This window comes from Labeo rohita, chromosome 2 (assembly GCF_022985175.1).
Source record: "Labeo rohita strain BAU-BD-2019 chromosome 2, IGBB_LRoh.1.0, whole genome shotgun sequence".
Lineage (NCBI taxonomy): Eukaryota > Metazoa > Chordata > Actinopteri > Cypriniformes > Cyprinidae > Labeo > Labeo rohita.
Genome location: NC_066870.1, coordinates 13,458,823 through 13,477,946, shown reverse-complemented (window position 1 = coordinate 13,477,946; position 19,124 = coordinate 13,458,823). Strand labels below are relative to the sequence as shown.

At 36.1% G+C, this 19,124-nt stretch overlaps 1 protein-coding gene across 1 annotated transcript in view; it reads left to right on the top strand.

The window, feature by feature from the left end:
• LOC127179998 (netrin-G1) overlaps nt 1–2,962 on the top strand; it is a 79,757-nt gene extending 76,795 nt beyond the window's left edge. The window contains exon 7 of the mRNA XM_051133883.1: nt 1,788–2,962. Within this exon, the coding sequence (XP_050989840.1) occupies nt 1,788–2,038 (251 nt within the window). The 3' untranslated portion in view covers nt 2,039–2,962. The remainder of the gene's footprint in view (nt 1–1,787) is intronic.
• The last annotated feature ends 16,162 nt before the right edge of the window (nt 2,963–19,124 follow it).

Genomic DNA, 19,124 nt, shown 5'->3' with positions numbered 1-19,124 from the left:
TTGCATCATTTACATTAATTATGAACCTGTGGATAGTAGTTCTTTGGGAGATAGTACTAAAAATAGTAGTTACTGATTAGCTAATAGTGAACTACTACTTTCAACTGAGCACTATTACTTACTGATTCATTAATCAAAATTTCTTATTAGTTAATAGTAGTTACTAGAATGTTAATAGTGCATTAGTCATTTGTTCCTGTGTAGTTATTCAATAATGACAGATCTGTATTCTAAAGTGTTACCGGAATTTTTTTTTTTATCAGTGACGGAAAAACCTGAAGGCTGTCCGTCACTTTGACAGATTACACTGAGGGCGATCTATTGTAATTTCTAACTGTAATTCCCACCCCTCTCCATTTGGAGAGAGCACACCAGTGTAGCAGCAGAGCACAGATCCAGAACAAAAATGAAACTGTCGCAAATGTTTTGCTATGTATTTGATTTACGCACAGGCGAGTACACAGAAGCTACAACGATCTATCACACCACATTAAAGAGTGCCAAAACGGTATTTATTGCTGGAATTTTTTTAATGAAATTGACAAAATTTGTAATCTGAGACTTTGTTTTATATCAAAAGTAACACAAAGTTTAGCATATTGCAATTTATTGTATGGGAGGTGCACTATGTACTAGGGCTGTCAAACGATTAATCGCGATTAATCACATACAAAATAAAAGTTTGAGTTTGCCTGATATGTGTGTGTGTATTGTGTGTAATTATTATGTATATATATAAAACAAGTACATTCATGTACATATTTAGAAATATTTACAAGTATATGTATTTATTATAATTTTTCTAGAATTTATATTATATATAAAAAAATTATTTTGTACATAACATATTTCTCTTAAATATATACATTAATTTGTGTTTATTTATATATACATAATAATTAATAATTAATAAATAAAAACTCAAACTTTTATTTTGCATGAGATTAATCGCGATTAATCGTTTGCCATCCTTACTATGTATTACTCATTCATCAACTAAAAACAGCATAGACCAAAAGATCAACTGGGATTTATGAATCGATATTGGTTCATAAAAATGAGAACATATTATAATCACTGTCACTGCGGGGTGTGGTGTTGAAGATAAAAAGTTAAGCAGTCTCATCGGTTCATCTTTTCTCTTCAAAATGAATGCATAAGCATATATCGTCCTGTAGGTTCATAATTAAAAATGAAAACGTGAACAAAAATAAAAGGAATTAAAAATGTGTATTTATAATTAAAATATGAAAATTAAAATGACAAGTGATAATAGATTATGATGGAATCTTTACAACCCTGTCTGTCAAAATGACGAACAATGTTAAAGTCTAATGCAACCTCTGATCGAAAAAGAACAAAAAAAATATGAAGTAGTAAAATTCAGATTCACTAGCCACCAATTTGCCAAAATAGTTACAAATTGCCATGACTGTGTTGCCACCATTTGGACTTTTACTAGTAAGATAGATATTTACCAAAAGCCAGCAGTGGTGTTTTCAATTTTGGTCACACACTGAAAAATGTGTCACGCAAAGATATATTTCCTGCCCCAAATCCCACCTCTCACTCTATGATTAATCATATCACTTCTGCAATATTACAGTGGGACTAACATCCCCCGTGGTGTCCTTAAAAGACACCGCTGAGCCCCCATCATAAACAATCACACACACAGCAACCTGATGATCATCTTGATGGATGCACTTTTTTTACCTGGAAAGTGTTTCCTGGCGGGGGGAGGAAAGTGATGCGTGTTCACCCCTCTTTTTCTTTGCTCCCCACAGCTCGAGTGTGTGACAACGTGCTCCTGCGCTGTCAGAACGGTGGCGTGTGCCACCACCACCAACGCTGCCAGTGTCCGGCCGGTTTCGGCGGCGTACTGTGCGAGAAGGCCCAGTGCCAGGGTGACTCTTGCGAGGATCTGCAATCCAGCCAGCCGTCCCTCAACCCCCCGCCCGCAGCCCAGACTCTCCCGCTGGCTCTTCTATCTCTCATCCCCTCCCTGCTGGCCACCCGGGGCCTTGCATCACTCTGAGGGGAATGCTTTCGCCCCAAAGACATTCTCCACGGGGGCTCCAATCATGAATTCTTGTTAGAGGACACACTACGGCTGAAAAGAAATGCTCCTTTGATGTGGAATTAAAAAACTAAACTTCTTTTCAGGAAACTGTAAAGTTTTCTACTCAGTACTATGTCAGTTTGCCAGAGGTGATGGATAAACTGAAAAGCTAAAAACTGTGAGAGGAAATTTACAAAAAAATAAAAAAGAAACAAGAACAAAAACATAAAAAAGCTGACACTAATGACCGTCTTTGTCTTTGTTGAAAATGTTAGGAAGAAATCAAATCAATACAAGGTTACACAGCTCTGAAGCCATCCGTCAGATAAAACTTTATCTCAAGCCTCAGAGCGCAGAAACACTGCAATACAGTTTTTTTGGAGACAAATCATCAATGTGAAGATGAATCAAGATGTACTCGTAGACTGCCACCTGAATTTACGCACACATCACCACGACTGGTTGTCAAACTTCTCACGCTTTACCTTTTCCTGACCCTCTCTATTCTTCTTGTAACTCTGTGAAGTCATGTAAAAGACCCATGATGTATGTCGCACAAGAATTGATCCAGATTATCAATCAGAGCTGGTGTAAGATCAGTAATATGAGAGAAGCTGTTGACATTTTGTACTGGGATATTTTCATGACAATGAGAATTAGTACAAGAAAGACCCTAATCAGCAACGTGACTTTTTGCATCAATGCAACAACCTGTAGAATTTGGGTTGGTCCTTTATTTATATTCCCTGATGGAGTTGAATATCCCTGTTCAGTTGCTAATCATTTTGCTTAAAACATACGTTTACATTCTCACCGACCGAACTGTATGAAAGGTTTCACCAAAGGGCTTTGGTGAGGTATCCTTTGTTGCTTGAAGCCAACTATGTTTGTGAATTAAAGATGAACAAAACAAAAAAAAACTGTTTATTGCCATTTCGTAAAAGCAAATCTTCATGTGTCTTCTCAGAGGTTTAGCCATGTTTTCAAAGCTCTCAGCAAACGTTTTAGAGATTTTTCCCCCAAATTACATGCACAGTTTGAACGTGTTCAGCCTCATTATGTCAGTTTTCTGGAATGGGAATTTAAACATTATGGCCCTAATAGACAGATTCTCTTTAGATTTATCAATTTGCTAATATACATCAAAGACTCATATACAGTCAAACCAAAATGTATTCAGACACCTTCAGCTTTTCTCACATTATCACAGTTTATTCTCTATAGTTTAGAAAATGGTAATAAAATATGACAAGAAGTTAAACTGTGTCAGAACAAATTCATCTTGATAAAATCAGATAACTTTGATAGATGTAATTGATTACAATCAACCAAAAATTATTATTTAGACAACTCTTAAGTATGACAATATTTTCACAGCTATTATACTACTGTACCTATTATAATAGCTATTAACAAAATACTTTTAAATTACTTTTAAATTACGTTTTGACCAATTACTAAGCAATGCTTAATTTGTTCAGTATGTGGTGTAAAAGGTTGCATTAGCAATTAAAGAAAAAACACTTCAAGCAAAACATGATCAAGGTCAAAGAATCTGAATAATTTTTGGTCCCAAATTTTTATTAGTTTTACCGATAATCCACTGTATGAGGAATTTTTTGTTATAATATATTACAGTTTACTTTATTTTGCTATGTTCACTTACATAAATAAACTATAATGTCCTGCACCCACTAGTAAAAAAAATATAAAAAATTGGTTTGGTTTGACTGTACGTGTAATTTACAGGTCATTATCCAGCCAGTTATAAATCACAAAATAAACCCCATCAAGGTAATCAGAGATTATGACTAATTGACAATATCATTACCCTGCTTAGTATATGGAGATAGAATTGTTGCAAAATTCCAAATAAATGGAAAAAAGTAAAGAGATTAACAAAAATTTAACATATTGACAAAAAAATATAGAATGAGATCCACATTTTACCCTTAAAGGAGAAATCCACTTCCAGAACAACAATTTACAAATAATTTACTCACCCCCTTGTCATCCAAGATGTTCATGTCTTTATGTCTTTAGTCGTGAAGAAATTACGGTTTTTGAGGAAAAACATTTCAGGATTTTTTTCCATATAATGGACTTCATTGGTGCCCCGATTTTGAACATCCAAAATGCAGTTTAAATGCAGCTTCAAATGGCTCTAAACGATCCCAGCCGAGAAGGAAGGGTTTTATCTAGCAAAACAATCGGTCAGTTTTTTTGGAAAATAAAAATTTGTATACTTTTTAAGCACAAAAGCTCATGTAGCACTAGCTCTGGCATGCGCGTCCACGACGCTACGTACTATTGAAACACGTCGAAAGGTCTCGCGGAACTACAGACTCAGTGTTTACAAAGCGAACACGCAAAGACTAACAAAGTGCAAGTAAGTCGAACACTGTTTACAAACAAAAAGCTACAACGATGTCAGACGATTCTGAAGTTGTAGGAGAAAATAAGATGGAGTTTTTCACCATACTCCATCTTTTTGAGCCAGAGTACACAGACGATGAACTTGCACGTGATTCGTAGTAGTGATGGGAAGTTTGGATCATTTTACCGACTCTGACCTTTGAGTCTAATTCAGCAAAATAAACGAATCTTTTTGAGTCATTTCGTTAATTTTAGCAAAATAATATTAAAATGTTACGTGTTACTTCCCTAACACATCTACTGCTTACACAAACGTTGATCACACTACAAACAAGACAAAACTATAATGCTATAAGAAACAGAAAATATTAATTCATTGTTTACCTGGGTCTTTAGTCTATGATTAGCTCACCTCACCTCTTTCTGACAAGTTTTCAGATTTGAGTCATTCGTTCGTCACGTGACAGCCCCATAAGATGGACGAACGACTCGATGACTCGAGTCAGGTGAACTAATTCCAGTACAGAACCTAATAGGATGTTGCGCATGCACGACTGAACAAATCACTCCTTGAGACGTCTCGTTCTTCCCAAGTCACATTAAAGATCTGTTCAAAATGAACGAATCATTCAAGAACGTGAATCCCAGAGCCTGTGCTACATGAGCTTTTGTGCTTAAAAAGTATACAATTTTTTTTTTTTTAGAAAAAAATTACCGATCGTTTCGCTAGACACTTCTTCCTCGGCTGGGATTGTTTGAAGCCTTTTGAAGCTGCATTTAAACTACATTTTGGAAGTTCAAAATCGGGGACACAATTGAAGTCCATTATATGAAGAAAAATCCTGAAATGTTTTCCTCAAACACCATAATTTCTTTACGACTGAAGACAGAAAGACATGAACGTCTTGGATGACAAGGGGGTGAGTAAATTACTTGTAAATTGTTGTTCTCATTCAAAGTTATCATTTAAATCAGCAAGGATGCAATAAATTGATCAAAAGTGGCAGTAAAGACATTTATAATGTTACAGTGGATTTCTGCTTCAAATGCTGTTCTTTTTAACTTTCTATTCTTTAAAGAATCCTGAAAAGAATCTACAAAAACTTTAAACTGCAATATTTTCAACAATGATAATAATACAAAATGTTTCTTGAGAACCAAATCAGCATATTAGAATTATTTCTGAAGGATCATGTGAGTAAAACAGAAAACACATATTTTAAACTGTAATAATATTTTAAAATGTTACTATTTTTCACAGTATTTTTGATCTAATAAATGCAGTATCGGTGAGCATAAGTGACTTTCATTTTTTTTAAATCTTATCAACCCCAAGCTTTTTAATGGTAATATAAAATTCTATAAGATATACTGTATTTAGCTAATATCTTTAGCTCTATTTTAAGTTCTCTCTGTGAGTAAATGATTCAGTGAACTCTAATGTACCCAGTTGCCAATTACTGAATGACATTCCTGCAGCTCAAACTGTAGAATGTGGTACTAGCAGCACCAAGGTCATGGATTCAATTGCATGAACTGGTAAAATTTAAAAGCCTTCAAATGCAGTGTAAGTCACTTTGGATAAAAGCGTGTGCTGAATGAATAAATGTTAATGCAAACGACATTATTACTCAGTAGCTGGTAGTGTATAGTCAAGGCATCATTTCTGAAAGCTCAAATTTCAACTGAAGTCTATTCATAAAAATAGTACTAACAGGGCCGTATCTGAGGACACGGCAATAAAAGTTTTCCAGCAGAGACTGAAATCAAATGTAAATCACAAAACGAATGAGTAAGGGAGGTGTGTTGACGAAATATGGATTGGAGAATGTCACTCACGGCGAGGCATAACACGCAGTCGTGATACGGCAATCATTTTCAAGTCCACGCTGGGCACTCGAATGGAAATGAAGTCATTCTGTGTCTCTGACACACAGTGAAAGCGGGTCTGAGGCTGGATAGATTACATTAGTGAGATTAGGCCTCTTCATTTCAATCAAATGAAATCCTCTATCGCCCTTGATCTTAATAACTTTTCTCCCAAAAGACAAGTATAAGTGAAGATGTCATTTTATTTTGAGGAATAACTGCCATGTCCATTTACTCCATTGTAAATTCCTTTGACGATTAGGTCCAGGTTCACCATTTCTGTTCGACTCATTTCATTCAGCCTAATAGATGCGGTCGAATAATTAGAAACACTTTGCGCTTCCAAGATGGAAATTTAAGATTGGTCAGATAAATGAGTATAAACATTGCACCCCCCAAAAAACAAGCTGTACCGCATCTCATTAGGTTTGAATGCAAATGCTGTCAGAATGCTAATGAGTCTGTAATGAGACTGAATACAAACTCCCCCCAGCAAACTACCACCTCTATTTCTGATGGACATCAGGGGTCAATGAGGGTGCACACCGTTCCTCGTTCCTCATACTCTACAATAATAACTGGATGCTCTTTAGAGAATAGCTTCTTTTTCAACCGAGACCATTGTTGTACATTCCAGCAGCTATTTTTACACAATGCGTCCCTGATTGTGCATTTCGAAAGCGCTGCATACTAAAAAGGTGAAACAATTCTTTGACTTTCCCTCAAGCTGTGAATGAATCCTGAGGCTATTATTTGTCACCTGTTGGAAACAACATCGACATGAGTATATACACACAACCTCTAGACCAATAATTTTACAGTGCCGTTTCAAAACTACACAAAAGGCCTCTGAGACTGCGAAATCTCTTTCAGTATGGTCTTTATAACATCACTGTGGGATTATCAATGGCTTACAAAACTAATGGCTCGTCCTCAAGGTCCCATTTTTCAAAGCGGCAGAACGGCATGAGGAGCTTCCCACTTGAGACTGTCCCTGACAATGTTACTAGGCCAAGATGTCCCACACCTGAGATGAGAAAGAACATGAGGTACGTTTCGGCAAGGCTGTAAAACATCTTTTTATGCCTTCCTGCTTCTCCTAAAACTTTCTGGACCATTTTTAAACTTTTAAAGGTTATCAGGAATATGTGCATAGCTCATGGATATGCGCTTGATGGATGATTATTGAAGCACAATGTTTTTCAAAGTACAGGAGACTCAGCAGAATAGATACCATAACATTGCCATAAAACATTACACTTTTTTTTTCTCCAGGATGTGGCCTGCTTACCAAGAATGATGCTTTTCTCAGAATAATGGCCACATCCATCTCTGAGGAACAGGATTGTAATGCCTTATTCAAAGCAGGGTGTGACACTTTGTGAAAGCAGCTGCTCATTTACACTTTTTGGAGTAAAACCTGCTCACAGTACATTAGAGATGCAGTTCGCCCTTTTCCCTTATGGCATATACTGTACAGTGGAGTCTCAGACCACTAGTGGAAATGCTTCAGTTTTCTTATTTATTAATAATAAAATAAAGAAAGTATTGGTACATAGGAGTTCACACGGTCAGTGTCACAAATTTGCTTATTTGTGACCCTGTACCACAAAACCAGTTATAAGTAGCACAGGTATATTTGTAGCACTAGCCGACAATACATTGTATGGGTCAAAATTATCTATTTTTCTTTTATACCAAAAATCATTAAGATATTAAGCAAAGATCATGTTCCATGAAGATATTTTCTAAATTTCCTACCGTAAATATATCATAACTTAATTTTTGATTAGTAACATGCATTGCTAAGAACTTTAAAGGTGATATTCTCAATATTTTGCATCCTCAGATTCCAGATTTTTAAATAGTTGTATCTCAACCAAATACTGTCCTAACCTAACAAACCATATATTAATGAAAAGCTTATTTATCTTTCAGATGATGTATAAATCTCAATTTCAACAAATTGACACTTATGACTGGTTTTGTGGTACGGGGTCACATTTGATTAACTGCATAAAAACAGAAGAAGAACAGAAACATTTCTTATTCATGTCATTACATTTATTTTCATCACTTTTTCAAACTTTAATGAATTTCTGCTAAACATTCACATTGGAGGATTAAAAACCATATACACTATCATGTAAAGCCATATACATTAACAATATCGATATACTATCAAATTTTCACTTTTTCAGCAAGAAGTCCCACCAAAACTGCATTTATTTGATTAAAAATACAGCAAAAACAGTAATATTGTGAAATATTGTAATGTATTTTAAGAGATAGTTTAAGGAGTGGTTTTCAATCCTGGTCCTGGGGACCCACTGCTCTGCACATTTTGTGTGTCTCCCTTATTTAACACACCTGATTCAGGATAAGTTCATCCAAAAATGAAAATTCTGTCATTAATTACTCACCCTTGTGTTGTTCCAAAACCGCAAGACCTTCATCTTCAGAACACAAATTAAGATGTTTTTGATGAAATCCAAGAGCTTTCTGACCCTGCATAGACAGCAGTAACACAACTAACACGATCAAGGCCCAAAAAGGTAATAAGGGCATTGATAAAATAGCCCATGTGACATCAGTCAACCTTGAAGGTTACTCCACACCAAAATGAACATTTTGTCATTAATCACTTACCCCCATGTCATTCCAAACTCGTAAAAGCTTTGTTCATCTTCAGAACACAATTTAAGATATTTTGGATGAAAACCGACAGGCTTGTGACTGTCCCATTGACTGCCTTGTAAATAACACTGTCAAGACCGAGAAAAGTATGAAGCGTCGAGAACACTTTTTGTATGCAAATAAATATATATATAACAATTTTATTCAACAGTTCGTCTCCTCCGCATCAGCAAAGCACCATTTTGGAGAGTATCTGCTGGACGCAGACTGCGTACGCCATTCTGTGTCAGCCGCACCACACGGATACATTTTCTACGTATAATTACGCTTTGATTTGAACGAAAACAGCATATCTGGCGTACGCAGTTTGCATCCAGCAGATGCTCCCCAAAATGGTGCTACAGTGATGCGGAGGAGACGAATTGTTGGATAAAATCTTTTTTTTTCTTTGCGTACAAGAAGTATTCTCGTCACTTAAAAATTCATATTGAACCACTGATGGCAGATGGACTATTTTGATGATGTCTTTCATACTTTTCTGGGTCTTGACAGTGGTACTTACCTGGAAGTCAATGGGACCTCCGGTTTTCATCCAAAATATCTTAAATTGTGTTCCGAAGACAAACTAAGCTTTTACTGGTTTGGAACGACATGGGGGTAAGTGATTAATAACAAAATTTTCATTTTGGGGTGGAGTAACCCTTTAATTTTATGAAGCCACGAGAATACTTTTTGTGGGCAAAGAAAATACAAATAATGACTTTCTTCTCTTCTGTGTCAGTCTTCGACGTGTTCGCGACAGTACCATGACGCATACCTGGCGCATGTGCATTCCTCTGCTTGTAAACAAGGCACAGCGCATCCGGGTTCTATGTCAGAACGTCGGCTCCTGCATCAGCAGTGCCACGGGCATATGTGGTACTCTCATGAACGTGCATCGAAGACTGATACGAAAGAGAAGAAATTGTTAAATAAAGTCGCTATTTGTGTCTTCTTTGTGCATGAAAAATATTCTCATAAGGTTGAACCACTGATGTCACATAGACTATTTTTACAATGTCCTTACTACTTTTCTGGGCCTTAAACATGGTGTATCATTGCTGTTTTTCCACCGGGGCTGGTGTGGGAGCCCAACTGGGAACCGGGCCGCAATTTTCCACTCAAAAAAATCCTGGGCCGGTGCCCAGATCCTAGTTCTGAACCGACCCCACCCTTCTGGTTTGAACAAGGGAACCTATGATATCAGTAGACGGAGCTTCCAGATGCACTGGCGCTGCATTAACTGATTGGCACCTAAAATCAAAGTACTGCAAGAGCACTTGGAGAGCAGATGACTATTTAAGCTTTTGAATTGCTCTCACGATACTTTAATGTCATAGACCGATGTTCCCTATACGCAAAATACACGTGCTGCATAGGGCTCACAAAACACCAGGGGCCCCCCCTTGCTCTCAAAGATGATTTAATTTTAGTTGTGTTTTTGATTTTGACCAGTGGTTATGAAAACATGAATGTTCCTTTCTTTTAATGTGGTGCGTTGTCGCCCTTTCTACATAAAAATCAGTCAAATCATGTAACATGAATGTCATATAGATAGAGGCAGAACCTGATTTTACCAAGTACGACATGTTCCTGGATCAACATCTTTGTTGACCCTGGAACAACACTGTGAACCAATCAGATTTGAAAAAACATTTTATAGTTTTTGTGAAGTTTAGGCTTACAATCAGTGTTTGTTGCTTGTACATCAGTGTCATTCATCTATCATTTCCTCTGATTTTAAGGATTACTCATGGGTAGGTTAGGTTTAGGTGTAGGGATGTGGTTAAGATTACATTTTTGGATTAAAATGTTGCTCCAGGGTCAACAAAATACGTTGACCCAGGAACACATCTAACTCAGCAAAATCAGGATGTGCTAGATAGAGTATCTTGCACAATACTAAAAATCGAGATGAAAACAAACCAAGCTCAATGTTCTCCTTCCGCGAAAGATAACAAGCAATTGTGGTCACATGTTGGTGACGCAGAGGGTTCTGTTTACTGCCAGTGGAAACGATAGTAAGTTCTGAACGTGTGCCAGTCTCGACCAAGCACCAGTTCCAGCTCTGTTACCAGCCCCAGTGAAAAAGCATGTGCAGTGCCAAAAAGCTATTGGTTTCACCAAAAAAATCTTAATTTGTGTTCCAAAGATGAACAAAGTTCTTCCGGATTTGGAATGACATGAGGGTGAGTAATTAAAGACAGAATTTTCATTTTTGGGTGAACTATCCCTTTAAGATGAATTTTGAGCAGTCATTATTCCATTCTATTCCATTCTAATATGTTGATTTGGTGCTCAAGAAATATTTCTTATTACTAATGCTGTAAACAGCTGTGCTGCTTAATATTTTTGTGGAAACCATGATTTCTTATTTATGATGCTTTGACTAATAGAAAATATAAATGTATTTACTGTCACGTCTGATCACTGTTATGCATCCTTTCTGTAAATATGTGTGTGAATATATCTCTAAGAATAATCCTGACTGCACATCAGTAGTAGATTTTGTTGGCTTATAAAAAGAACAGTGCTGAGTATCTTAATGGGAGCTAAACGCTATCATGACCACAAAGGAGAAGACAGGCCAAAGACAAGGAGGCTTCCATGCTGGATATTAACCATGGGGAGCTTCGCTTCGGTTGTCTGGCCCAGTGTGTGCCATGCCTTTCAATTCTCTTCAAGGACTAAAGGGTGAGACATATTTAGTTAATGCGTTCTTTGAATCCTGCCAGTCAGTATTATACAATACATGATTAAAACACGATTAAACCATAATTTAGTCATTGGTGATCTGCAGTTAATTGTCCATTAGCAAAAACTGATTATGGGGTGTATAGGCATTGTCTAGTCAGCAACAATAACTTCCTGTCTTACAAAAAATTGTTTCTGAAAATGGCCACGTTGTGGATGTGATGCTTTAAATAGCAGCCATAACAATGCACATATTTTTTTTCAGTTTCAGTTTAATCTGGTTAGGTTTCATTTAATCAGGTTACTTCCCATCGTAGTAAATCAATAAAGTGTAAATCTAAAAGGATTAACTCTGAATGTTGTAGTTGTATGCGAGGTGAGAGAGATGTGACACCGTTATACATTTTCCATTTAGGAGACAGTTTTAGGGTTTTATAAGCACTCTACTCAGGGTCAAAGCCATTAGCGAGCATCTGAGATCTTTTTTCACATCTCTCGCACTGTATATCTCAGTTGTTGGAACCTTCTCTTCTGCAATAAGGGAAACATAATCAGATTGAAACTGTTGTTGTGAGAGCAGCTACTGTGTTTTTCTGGCTCTCCTCAGAGCTTAAGCAAAGGCCGTACAGGTTCAAAAGAGAGAGTGCAGGGATGCATTAATACTAAATTGGGATTAAAATGTTTATAACAATTGGTTTAACTGAGTTAGCATTAATAAGGGGTCATCGGATGCTAAATTCACTTTTACATGGTGTTTGAACATAAATGTGTGTTGGCAGTGTGTGTACACATCCACCCTATACTGATAAAAATCCACCCAGTGGTTTTTATTTAATCCCCAAAAATAATATCCCCTTTTTAAAATCAAGCCATTCTCAGCTTTTTGTCTGTGTGACATCACACGGACCAAAGCCGCTCCCACGATAGTTGATCGACATGGCCATCTTACCTTAGACCCGCTATGAGTGAGCTGTAACAGTCCGACCGCCATTGTTTTGACGATGGAGCAGGGACGTAAACAAGAATGGCTCGTAAGTGATTGAGGTGTTTGTTGTTTGGATATAATAATGAACATAATAGTCATCATTTACTGCCGAGCTGCTGCAGACACAGTGGATTATGTTTGTTGAAGGGAATGCGCTACCCGATCTACCTAAATCTGTTTGTTTGCACAAATCATTCGTGATCCAGCTTCACCTACAGCAGAAATGAGTATAAGAGGTTTTAATGAGTCATTGCAATTGCCTTTCCTAATAATGTTCTAGTTATCAAATTCCATGGCTAAACGCGGCTAAAGTAAACAGTCTTTCAAAGCACAGCTTAGAATAGAAGACAGGGGCGGGGTGAGCAGAGCTCATTTGCATTTAAACCAACATGCAACAAAACAGGTTGATGTCTGCAAAGCTGATTTTGACAAGGTAAAAAGGGTGCTGTTTTACACTACCATTAAGAAATTTTAACCAAAGTATGTTATAGACCAGGGGTGTCAAACTCAGTTCCTGGAGGGCCGCAGCCCTGCAGAGTTTTGTTCCAACCTTGCTCCAACACACATACTATGCAGTTTTCAATTAAGCCTGAAGGACTTGATTAGTTGGATCAGGTGTGTTTAATTAGGGTTGCATCTAAACTCTGCAGGACCGGAGTTTGACATCCCTGTTACAGACTTTTCATTAAGAATCATATCAAGTTTTGGAAAATGGGCATCCGTTGACCCCTTTAATTAGACATTTCGGTCTTGTTTTGGAGTGGGGAAAAAGATCTTTAAAGCAAGATCAATTTATTGGAAACCACACAAACTGTGTAAAACTGAACTACTGTTCAAATATGTGGGGTCAGAAAGATTTAGTTTTTCTTTTATTCAGCAAGGATGCATTAAATTAAACTAATAATGACATTTATAATGTTACAGTAGATTTGTTTTTCAAATAAACGCTGTAAAGCATTGTGGTTTCGGCAAAATAATAGACAGTTTTCAACATTGATAATAATGAGAAATGTTTCTTGAGCACCAAATTAGCATATTAGAATTATTTCTGAAGAATCATAAGACATATGACTGCTGAAAATTCAGCTCTGCCATCACAGGAATAAATTTTATTTTTAAATAAATTAATATATAAATGCATATTACTATTTTAATGTGGTTTTGATCACATAAGTACAGCATAAAGAAAGATGCTTTCAAAAACATTACAAAGAAATAAAATAATAATAATAATTATTATTATTATTATGATTATTAACCCCAAACTTTTGAACTGTTGTGTATGTGGAGCTGAATATTTAAAAAATATATATATACATATATTTTTTTTCTTGTTTTAAACAAATGCCTCACTATTATCATTTGTTGGATTTTATGCTTAAAAACAGACACGCTTAATTTCCCAAGGAAAAATCAAGATTAAAACACAGATATAGTGGACTAAAAAGTTTGAAAATGCCTTCGGCCATGTTTAAAACAATATCAGCATAATTCCTTTTTTCGGCATAACTTGCAATTGTCATTGAAGACCAGCAACAATGGATTTTTTGATTGCATATCATAATAATGATAGACACATCACAGTCAGACGTGCCTCTTGTCAGCTGTGATGCCTGATTACTATATTAAACAGCTTTCTTGTTTTATAGGGTCAGAACATTTTCATCAGTTTTACTGATTGATTGCCAATTAAGATTAGAACACAGAGGAGCAATTAAAACACAGTTTACATGGTTTATAAATAGTTTTAGTGTCCCTATGCTGTTTGTTTGGAAGATATCGTATTCTCAATCTTACTGCATCTCTAAAATATTCATTCTGGGTTTTTACATTTCAAAAGTTGCAAATGACATGTGGCCACACACCAGAGACATTATGCAAGAGCCCAGGATGGAAGGCTGTATTCAGTGATCTTGTTAGTTAGTGCACAAAATGAACAAGTAATCCACTTTCAACTGCATCTAAGCACAACTGTATATAACAACACTGCTGAACTAAAATAGCCATATGGTTAGAAACTGAAAGGATGAAAGAACTCAGAAAGATTCGGCCTAAAAAATGAGGACGAGACTACATTCTTCATCAACATCCGCCTTATCAGATATAATGAGTGCATTTGCATATAACCTTTATCTCACTTGTAGCTTGTTGATGGAGGCTGCAAAATTACAATGAAGAAAAGGAAAAAGCGAACTGAGCCGTGGTGAAGTGTAGTAATGAAGATTGTAGGATTCCATATGTGACATACATTCTGCTTATTTATCAGTGTAAACAAAGTCTAAGAATTAGTAGGGTTTTCTACTCCCTTATATTATAGACAAACACATTTTCGAAAAGGGAAACAAGCCGCTTCAATTCTGAACAAGTTTAATGAGAGAGACCATTTCTGCAAAACATAAATCAATGCATTTCATTCTACAGTGAGCTCTGTGCCATCAGTTCAGAGGAATACCTGTGGTGAGCAGAGACGTGTGGGGTTGTATTTAGCGATGATTCATCAAATGGGCATCACGAAGACAGTTTGATGGACATGGCATCATTAATGCATAATGTAGAGCGCTTAGGTCACTCAGTCATTAAATATTCAGCAGTTAACACAAGCACTTAGACGTGAGTGTCACGAAAACATGCATTATGTTCTAATTGAACTTTTGTGCTATGTAAAGACTGGATATGAATACGTTTTGTTCATAGTTATGTATACACTCGAGGGTATAATCGCACAAAAAGCCGCACTCCTTAGATCAAACTTCGATTCAAGTTGTTACAAGCCTCATCACTCCTGAAATGGGTTTTAAAAGTGACTGGACGTGCAGATGAACTTCTGCTATCTTTAAACTAGAAAGGTGTATATAGGAGAGTCCAGGGCTAGTTGTCACAAAGGGATGTCGTTGCATAATCTCAGTAGCTTGACTAAAGTCCAGTTACATAAATCTTTTTGCAAACATCTAATTCAAACCTTCAGTCACCTACACTGTAAAAAAATTTAAAAAAAACAATTTGTTGAGTCAGCTTAAAATAATTTGTTACCCTGCTGCCTTACAATTTTAAGTTCAGTCAACTAAAATAAGTTTAGTCAACTTGAAATGTTAAGTTGTACCAAGTAACAACTTAGATATTTGTGTTTGCTAAACTTAACAGATGGGTACGTAACCCAGCTGCCTTAAAATTTTAAGTTGATTCAACTCAAATATCTAAGTTGTCACTTAGTATAATTTAACATTTCAAGTTGAATAAACTTTTTTTGAGTTGACTAAACTTAAAATTTTAAGGCAGCCAGGTTACAAATTATTTTAAGTTGACTCAGCAAATAGTTTTTTACAATGTATGATGAAGGTAGATTTTAGGTTTATCTGTTTACAGGACAGAGTATTTACTATGTAAGGTTGGAGCAAGCTGTCACACATGCTGAGTGTAAGAAATGTATAAATGGCACCATTTGTTGGTCAAAAATGTGTTGTTATGTACAGTTGAGGTCAAAAGTTTACATACACCTTGCAGAATCTGCAAAATGGTAATTATTTTACAAAAATAAGAGGGATCATACAAAATGCATGATATTTTTTATTTAGTACTGACCTGAATAAGATATTTCACATACAAGACATTTATACCTGTTAGTCCAAAAGAGAAAATGATAGTTGCATTTATAAAAATGCCCCCTTTCAGCTTGATTCTTAATACAGTGCTGTTACCTAAATGATCCACAGCTGTTTTTTTAAGTTATAGTTGTTCATGAGTCCCTTGTTTGTTGCGCCTGAACAGTTAAACTGCCTGCTGAACTTCAGAAAAAGTTTTATGACTTTTCAGCATTTTTGTGTATATTGAACCCTGAATGACTGTACTGTATGTATCCATCTTTTCACATTGAGGACAACTGAGGGACTCATATGCAACTATTACAGAAGGTTCAAACGCTCACTGTTGCTCCAGAAAGAAAAACATTAAGAGCTGGGGAGTGAAAACTTTTTGAATTTGAAGATCAGGGTAAATAATTTAACGTATTTTGTTTTCTTGGAAACATGTAAGTATCTTCTGTAGCTTCTGAAGGGCAGTACTAAATGGGAAAAAAATATATATTTAGGCAAAATAAGAAAAATGTACACATCTTCATTCTGTTCAAAAATTTACACCCCTGGCTCCTAATGCATCGTTTTTCCTTCTGGAGCATCAGTGACGGTTTGAACCTTCTGTAATGCGTCCCTCAGTGTGAAAAGATACATCTCAAAATCCTACTGTCATTGTTGGAAAGTGTTCAAATACACAAAAATGCTAAAAAAACAAACAAAAAAAAAACAAAGAATTTGTGGGACCTTAAGGATTTTTCTGAAAATTATTTTTCTGTGGATCATTCAGGTAACAACACAGTATTAAGAATCAAGCACAGTAAGATTGTTTTACGTTTCACAATTGTATTACTGTTTCAGTTTTGTTGAAAAGCATATAAAGTCTGTTCAGTCGCAGATTCTATTGTGACAACCCATTTACTGTGATATTTTATGCCTATATAGAAACTGCCAGTTGTAACATAATATATAAATAAAGGAACATTTTGGCATAAGGTTTCATTTGAACTACATTAGTTAACTACATTAGTTAACATAAACTAACAATGAACAATACTTCTAATTTATAAATCTTACTTAATGTTAATCTCAGTATTTACTTATACAATTTTAAGATCAAAAGAAGTGTCTGTTAGCATAATTTTTTTTAATTAAAGGATAGTTCTCCCAAAAAAAAAAAAAAAAAAAATCTGTCATTAATTACCCTCATGTCACTCCAAACCCCTAAGACCTTCATTAATCTTCAGAACACAAATTAAGAGATTACAGAAAGGTAGTAAGGACATCATTAAAATAGTCCATGTGACATCAGAGGATTTTATTAATGTCCTTACTACCTTGAACATGTCAATTGTGTTGCTGTCTATGTTCTGAAGATAAAGGTTTAATAGGGTTGGAACGACATGAGGGTAAGTAATTAATGACAGAATTTTCATTTTTGGCTGAAGTAACCCTTTAAATGAAAATAAATATATGAATTATTAGATATTAATAATATTTCCGAAATATTTTCTCTGTCATGACCTGATACTATGAGCTGAGATGGCTCGTAGCTTAATATTTCAGTGCTGCTTTTATGTGCCATTGTGTCTTTACACAGAAATCGGAGGCGGTTCAGAGCCTTCACGAGGCAGCCTTGAACCTGCTGTATAACACGCCTTTACAAGATCACTAATTGCCTGCCAAACGGCTTAACGAATCAAAAGCACTCTTACTTTCTTATGAAATCCATTTTGCATATTCTGAATCTTTTAGTGTCTCCAACCCTGAATCTTTTTAAACGGTGCACTGCAACCACCCTCTGAAATGCTAGCGTGGCATATCATAGCACTGGTTTGTATTTTAAATAGTAGCTCAATGGCATAAGAAGCATCTCTGGACTTAAATTGCAAATCACCTCCCCCAATCCCACCCCCACCAGCCCTCTGGAACAAATTATTTATGTATCACACCAACTGAGACTATAAATAATATATTGTGCCCCAGATCCCTGTGTCTGGAATGAAAGCATTTATCCCCTTTTGAAAACATGTAGTGGTATCAGAGCGCAAGAGAGACTTTCTGTAAGCGCAACAAGGGCTGAATCATACAGAAAAAGCAACATACAAATAACTTAAACGCAAGTGTGTCTAACTCGCTATGTTAGGAGAGCGAGCAGAAGAGGCCTGAAGGAAATATCAGGGTGTAAAAAAGAAAGTGTGAAGACACAATCAATAAAACCAGATGGCGAGAAATGACACTTTCTTGATGGAGGGGCATTCTGTCAAGTTTGGCTAACAGTGTGAGATAGAAGAATGCGAGTCTGGGAAAGGTTGAGGTTTTGTATTTACACTTTCTTAATAAACTGATGAGATGAAGTTTTATTGTTTTACCATTGTATTTTGTATTTTTTTATTTTGTGGATATTTTGTCCACACCACTGGGACCGGTTTTAACAGGCGGAGCAAAAAGTACAAAGTAGTGTAGTGATGGCAGAAAGAAAAGCTTTGAATCAATTAAACATATAGGCGTTTCCTCCGAGGAGGAAAGGAAGGCAGTGTCTCCTCAAAATATTGGATGAGAAAACAGTTTGATACAAAAACAAAACAATGCCAATATTACAAAATATAACATGAAAAAGTGTATAAATCACTAGTTTTTCTAAAGAAACACTGTCTAACAGTGACACCAGCAGGTAAAGTTACAGCGGGAGTCCGCATCTCTCATGTCTCCTGAGAGCCCATTTAGTTTTAACAGACCATTTAAAGCGTGCGGTGAATTTGGTGGGGGGTAATTGAGAATGAATGGGGGAAAGTCATGAGAGAGGATGCAATGCCTCCATTGCAAAATGAGTGTACATGACTGGTCAAGTTCAGCTGTGATTGGTTCATGCGATAAATCCCGCCTTTTGTGTTCG